Source organism: Oncorhynchus mykiss, chromosome 16 (genome assembly GCF_057628025.1).
Source record: "Oncorhynchus mykiss isolate SJ-2025 chromosome 16, ASM5762802v1, whole genome shotgun sequence".
In the NCBI taxonomy this organism is placed as follows: Eukaryota; Metazoa; Chordata; class Actinopteri; order Salmoniformes; family Salmonidae; genus Oncorhynchus; species Oncorhynchus mykiss.
The window spans coordinates 69,065,616-69,072,717 of record NC_143037.1 but is presented as its reverse complement, the minus strand read 5'-3'; the positions used below and the strand labels follow the sequence as shown (position 1 = coordinate 69,072,717).

At 45.1% G+C, this 7,102-nt stretch overlaps 1 protein-coding gene across 1 annotated transcript; it reads left to right on the top strand.

Annotated features, from left to right (window-relative positions):
• Positions 1-221: 221 nt before the first annotated feature.
• Positions 222-6,599, top strand: b4galt3 (beta-1,4-galactosyltransferase 3). The gene is made up of 8 exons (XM_021566970.3): positions 222-632; positions 1,240-1,337; positions 1,559-2,113; positions 2,244-2,479; positions 2,563-2,753; positions 2,841-2,963; positions 3,465-3,569; positions 3,662-6,599. The coding sequence occupies exons 3-8, from the start codon at positions 1,837-1,839 to the stop codon at positions 4,065-4,067; spliced, it is 1,338 nt and encodes a 445-aa protein (XP_021422645.1). The 5' UTR covers positions 222-632; positions 1,240-1,337; positions 1,559-1,836; the 3' UTR covers positions 4,068-6,599.
• Positions 6,600-7,102: the final 503 nt, after the last annotated feature.

The following is a 7,102-nucleotide window of genomic DNA, read 5'->3' as shown; positions in this document are numbered from 1 at the left end:
TGTGCTCTGGCTACACCATAGTGATACCCTAGAGGGTGCTGTTGAGGCTTCTGAAGACCATTGCAAAACAGTGTTTCAGTTATTTCGTGATGTGAAAATATTTAATATATTATCAAAAAAATCAAACTTTATCATGTTTGACTATTTTAATTAAGTCCTTCCCTTCCTCCACTGCTATATAATCACTTGTGTGTTTCACAATACAATCTCAACAAGTGTGTGTGTTTTGTGCGTGCGTGTGTGAGAGATAACACGGAGAGGGTTTCTGCACTCGAACATGTTCAATTTGCCCGGCAAAATACGTCATGTTCGCTTTGCCCCTCAACATGCCTGCCTGTCGTAGCGGCAGCGCTGTAGCCTACTGAGAACGGGGATGATAGATGAACCGCAGTTTATATGTTGATATCTGTTGGATGCTGCTGCAGCGACGGCCTTCCGTGTTTAGTCCATGCGGAAGAGTGCTTTCTAAACGGCTAATAGAGGATTTCGACCTGGATAAAATAGATTAGGAAGCGGACTCACCCAGAAACAGCTCCATCCACCCATACCATCGAATGTGTTGATCACAGGGCGGCCCAGTTGTCCTAAATCGAAGCCGGGGGCTAGATTTGGAACGTCGCAGGAACATGGAGGTGAGACGATGGGTGTGACAAGGGAGTTCTGCCCTAGAAATTAATGTTGCAGACATACCGATCTAACGCGAGAATGGCCTAGAATTAAGAAGGAATGCAATGATCTAGAGATATAGAATGATGTTTAGCTAGGCGAACAGATTATCACGAAAAATATTAGGCCTAGACTTCAATAATAATTATTATTATTATTAATACAACAATTATTATTAGTCATGTTGACAGCTTGTTATTATTATTCTGGAGATAAAATGGACATGGATTTGATACGGACATTATGTTTCACCTAATATGGACGCATCAATTTACACATTTCAATCTGTTTTGAAAGTCATTGTTTATGGTATCATTGGATCTTATATTTGTCTCATATAGAAAATCTAACTGAAATAGGCAGAGGACCAGAACGTCATAGCCTACAAACTAGTTGCGACTTGTTGTAGCCTACTGTTGCTAGGAATGCAACTGAACCGTTGGAGTCATACTGTAGCCTAATTTAAGAAGAACACTTGAGTCTACAGGCTTCCTATTCAGATATGAAATCAGTCAGTCAGTCAGTACTGCAGTCATGGTAGGCTACTACCTGGTGCTTTCTCTTCTTCATAAGGAACTATGAGGGGAGGAGGAGAAGGAGAGAGGGAGAACAGACTCTCTGCTGGAGGCCAGGTTCTGATATCATCCAGTTGGGACCACAGCAGAACACAGGTACACTCACACACACCACTCGTTGATGGTTTCTCAGGGAGAGATGGGATATTTAAAAAACACATTTCTAATTCACACATTAGTACACATGGGAAATGGGACAAATGTAAGCACCCACAAAATTATTATGATCATTACACACACACACACACTGTAGTAGCTATGTCATTGTTTTTGCGTAACTGTATACAATGTTGAGTGTTGTTCCCTGTCTTTTACAGTGACTCATCAGATGTTGAAGCGATGGCCGTGTGGACTGAGCTATAGCGCTGCAACATTCATACACATAGATGCCCCCCTCCTAACCCCCCGAGACCCCTACAGCCTCCCCACCCTCCCTCTGTCTCTCCTCCATCTCTCCTTCCTCTGTCATCCCTCTACCCCCTCTGATCCCAGCCTCTTTCAGATCTAATTGTCTCTCACTGTCTTCTTCTCTCCTTTTCTCTGCATCTCTCTTTTTCTCTCCATCACCCCCCCTCTCTCTCTCCCTCCCTCCATCATGGCGTGTTGTGGTCGCTCTCTTGACTCCCCCTGTACCCTGGCCCTATTGGTGGGCTTCCAGTTTGCCTTTGTGGTCTACTTCTCCCTGGGGGGCTTCAGGGGGCTGGTGTCCGTACTGGTCCACTCTGAGCAGCCTGAGTTTGACTACTCCCGCCCCCACGACGTGTACACCAACCTCAGCCACCTGGGGGTGCCACCAGCCCCCCACATAGGCACGGGGCCACCAGGGACAGGGGCTCAGCTGAAGGACTGCAAGATGCCCTCACCACTACTGGGTAAATATACATGTGTGAGGGGGAGAACCACTCCACCATGCTGTAAGGCATTATGTACTGTATGAATAATCAAGGTTTCCTACATAATACGATACATCTCCCCTCCTCTACCTCTCTATGTCTTCGCTAGTCGGTCCTGTGTCTGTGCGTCTGTCCTCGCCTCTCTCTCTGGAGGAGATCAGGGAGAGGAACCCGTTGGTGTTACCGGGAGGCCGGTACAGCCCCCCAGACTGCCAGCCGCGCCACCACACGGCCATCGTGGTGCCGTACCGTAACCGCCAGACTCACCTCCGAGCCCTACTCTACCACCTCCACCCCTTCCTACAGAGACAACAGATTCACTACAGTATCTACATAGTCCAACAGGTCTCTCTCTCTCTCGCGCGCTCTCTCTTTCTCTCTCGCTTACTTTCTTTCTCTCTCTCTGATCGCTGTATTTTCCTTTGCAGTGGGGTAACTCTACATTTAACCGGGCTAAGCTGTTGAATGTTGGGGTCCGTGAGGCGCTGAGAGACGAGGACTGGGGGTGTATCTTCCTACACGATGTAGATCTGCTGCCTGAAAATGACCATAACACCTACACCTGTCACAATCAGTTCCCCACACACCTCTCTGTTGCCATGGACAAGTTCAGATACAGGTATGTGTGTGTTTATGAAGAGTATCAGTGTCTGTATGTCAAGTGTCATCTGAGGTTCTGGCATCTTCTGGTATTTGTCCCACCCAGGTTGCCGTACCCCCAGTATTTTGGAGGGGTATCTGCGGTCACACCTGAGCAGTACATGAAGATGAACGGATTCCCCAACAGCTATTGGGGCTGGGGTGGGGAGGACGATGACATCGCTGCCAGGTGAGTAAGACGAGGGGCTGGGAGGGACAACCACATGTGACTATACCAGTGAATTCCTTGAAAGATGTCTCGCCTGTATCTCTCTCTCTCTTCATTAGCTATTTGTCTTCACGTGTTTAATTTCTACCTCTGTCATAATATCCTGTTCATCTCCATTCTCACTGCCATTGCTGTGCTGTGTCTCTCCCCACAGTTCATGTTTGGAGCTCAGTAAGTATCCATGTCAGCTTGTTGGGCAGTTTGCTTGGTAGATTTCCTCCACATTAGTTGGTTTGTTTAGTTCAGGTGGATGTGTGAAAACCCATACTCTGTCCCATAGAGGGCCAATGGACCAGTATGATAGTTGATTACACACCTCATTAGTAGGCCCCAGAGTTTTTCCTACTGTGGTCAATTGGTCAGGAAAAACTTGAGACGGTACCTGATCTAGTCCTGTGCTGTCTTTCAGTTATTTCACTCAAATCAACATATGAATTCTTCCTGTGTTGCGGTCTGTCTCAGAGTGCGTCTGTCTGGGATGAAGATAGTGCGCCCTCCAGTGGCCATCGGACATTACAAGATGATCAAGCATAAAGGAGACAGGGGCAATGAGCAGAATCCACGCAGGTACACGCACGCACGCACGCACACGCACACACACACACACACACACACACACCTTATTGACTCATCTCTCTCCTCCCCCTGTCCCTCCACAGGTTTGACCTTCTGAAACGGACCAGGCTCAACTGGCATTCTGATGGTCTGAACTCTCTGACCTACGAACTGTTATCCAAAGAGCTGCAGCCTCTCTACACCAACCTGACGGTCGACATCGGGGACGACCCTCGTCTGCCCCAGAGAAAGGCCACGCCTCCTATGCCCAAACGTGAGGTGAAGGGGGATGAATTACCTCCCCTTGTACCATGGAGCAAACATGGATCAAAGAGGAGGGGAGACACACCCCTTGCAGCCAAACATGACATAAAGGGGGAGGGGCAAGCCGTTAAAGTGGGTGTGGTTACAGCTGTGACTACGGCTAAACCTAAAGCTGACAAGGTAGACCACGCCCAGTCAAAGACAGTGCATCAGACTGTAGATGAGAGGGCGAGTGTGGTAAAGTAGGAAGAAGGGCTGGAGATATGGGGTGCATCTCATTGGTCTAAAGCTGCCCCCTCTCCTCTTCTCTCCTGCATCTGAAAACACAGGATGGGTGTTAGCAATGTGGAGGATGTTACTGTCCTGTCCAGTTCTACCACATCAATGCAGATGAAGGAAAGGACATGATGAGAGGAAGCCAGAGATGCACTGAGATGTACACTAAAATGACACACCTTATGTTCCTGGATTATCATAGGGTCCCCTATGAGGGGACCAGTAAAGCTAGCTATGTCCGTGAAACTGTAGATATTGTGAAGCATAGGGCTTAGGCTACAGCCAACTCAAAACCCTTCTGAATGTGACTCACCTGCGACAGTCAAGGTATTCAAACAACCTCTCCACCCTTCCTCTCTCAGAAGACTACACCACCGTTATTACCAGTTGGTTTCATTGGTTCTCAAACCTCTCTTTGGGGATCCCCAGACGTTTCACCGTTTTGTTGTAGCCCTGAGTTAGCTCACCTGATTCCAGTAGTCAACGGCTTGATGAGCTACTGAACCAGGTGTGCTAGCTCTGGAATAGTTCAAATATATGGGGGTCCCTGAGGAGAGGTTTGAAAACCACTTGAACCAGACAACTGGTATGTGAAGGGTGTTGTAGTCTTCTGAGAGAGGAAGGGTGGAGAGGTTTGAAAACCACTTGAACCAGACAACTGGTATGTAAAGGGTGTTGTAGTCTTCTGAGAGAGGAAGGGTGGAGAAGTTTGAAAACCACTTGAACCAGACAACTGGTATGTAAAGGGTGTTGTAGTCTTCTGAGAGAGGAAGGGTGGAGAGGTTTGAAAACCACTTGAACCAGACAACTGGTATGTAAAGGGTGTTGTAGTCTTCTGAGAGAGGAAGGGTGGAGAGGTTTGAAAACCACTTGAACCAGACAACTGGTATGTAAAGGGTGTTGTAGTCTTCTGAGAGAGGAAGGGTGGAGAGGTTTGAGAAACGCTGGTCTGATGGACAGGTGTGGTGAACATTCATTCTGAAGAGAGAGATTGTGACATCAGCATTTAATCAAACCCGATTGAAACTCCGGAGTTCCTTTTTTCAGCCAATGGGATGCCAGATCTTGCGAGCAACCAATCTGCTGCCAACCCACTGCTGCTCTCAGCCAATCATCTCCTAGTTGACTTCTGGCTTCAGCCTATCCGCTCCCAGAAACTGCTGCTGTTGGTCCGCCCTATTGTGTGGGTCAGTGTTTCTGTGCCTTCTCTCTTCTATTGATCTTTTATGGAGTGGGACAAAGTTGTCCCTAGATGCTGATCTGGGGTCAGTTTTCTGTTGTCCCTGTTATGGTTAAGTATATATATTGGGTCAGGGTAAACTGATGCTAAGTCTGTATCTACAGGCAACTTCTTCTCCGAGCACCATTTTATATCCGTTTGCCCGATCAGTGCTTTCACACTCCAGACGTATCAGATGACTGTAGGATTTATATTTATATAGAGATGTTTGTTTACTTTGAGTCGGGTGCCTCTTGATTGTGTATTTGGGTTTAGAGACGATCTACTCTAAGGGTAAAAACGGAAACTGTGTTACTAATCGCTTCACATAGAGAAAGAAATCTCTACGTAAGTATTCTATGCCTCAAATACCATAGACTTGGTTCTATAGTTTATCTAGTTTGAATATACTATCTTTAAGTGAGTGAACTTATGTCCATCCAGTACAGAATCCCTCATAGCCATCCATGTTGATTTCATATCAGCCATCCATGTTGATTTCATATCAGCCATCCATGTTGATTACATATCAGCCATCCATGTTGATTTCATATCAGCCATCCATGTTGATTTCATATCAGCCATCCATGTTGATTTCATATCAGCCATCCATGTTGATTTCATATCAGCCATTCATGTTGATTTCATATCAGCCATTCATGTTGATTTCATATCAGCCATCCATGTTGATTTCATATCAGCCATCCATGTTGATTTCATATCAGCCATCCATGTTGATTTCATATCAGCCATCCATGTTGATTTCATATCAGCCATCTGGAATGTACTGTACATACTTTATCATACTAGTTTACTGTAATCCAAAAACAATAAGATATGTTTCAGTGATGGGAGGTTCTGGAGCCAGTTTGTAGGAGGAGCTATACTGTATTTCCTGCTGCGATATGATTGGCTAAAGGAGTGTGTCTGGAGGGCTCTGTAGATTCTCCTGTATAGGACATAGGGTTTCATTAGAGAGATGCTCATTTCAAGCTTTTATGCTGTTCATGAGTTGATAGAATAGTTTTTTATATTCAGATCCACGTTAGCTGTTGAAGAATCAGCAACTATTCTTGTTGGGGTCCACACAAAACATAGAACATGACCAAATACAGGTTACTAATGGACAAGAACAGCAACACAAACAATACGAGTATTTCAATAAAAAGAAGAAGAAAGAGAACATAAATGAATAATGATAATCTTAAAAATTCAAGAAGAATGTGTGTTTTGAAAGTTGTTGTTTTTTCATGATTTATTTCACTAAACTACTGTGTTACTGATGCTAATTTGAATGTATTTAATTTATTAAACTACTGTTAGGATTTGGGTTTTACCCGTTAAGCTTACTTACAGCAGTGAGTATTAACTCATTCCATAGCATCAACAATGCCTCATATCAGAATGTAGACCAGCCTTTTAGCGTGAAAGAAAGGGTGGTTAATATTATCCATGTAGTTGTCATGGTTACTAGCACTGTGCTGAACTTATATGACGGACTTAAAGTTCCCGAACTTGCAGATACTGTAGAAATTAGATTTAGAATGGAAACAATTGAATCTTTATCAGGTAGAACAGCTGATTTGATATATTCTATATTTCTATTTCTGTCTTCTACATTCTAAACATTATGCCTCAATAAGCCCTGTGTTTTAAAGAATGGAATGCTGTAGGCAACCCTGTTCCTGGAGTACCACAGGTACTGCAGGGTTTTGTTCCAACTAGTCACCACACATGACCAACTGAGCCATGCAGCACTCCAGGACCAGGGTTTCCTACCCCTGCT

Excerpts from the sequence above, each read along its gene's own strand:
- b4galt3 (XM_021566970.3), top strand. The coding sequence starts at position 1,837 with ATGGCGTGTTGTGGTCGCTCTCTTGACTCCCCCTGTACCCTGGCCCTA. Across the intron at positions 2,114-2,243 it reads GATGCCCTCACCACTACTGG|TCGGTCCTGTGTCTGTGCGT; the intron begins GTAAATATACAT and ends TGTCTTCGCTAG. Across the intron at positions 2,480-2,562 it reads GTATCTACATAGTCCAACAG|TGGGGTAACTCTACATTTAA; the intron begins GTCTCTCTCTCT and ends TTTCCTTTGCAG.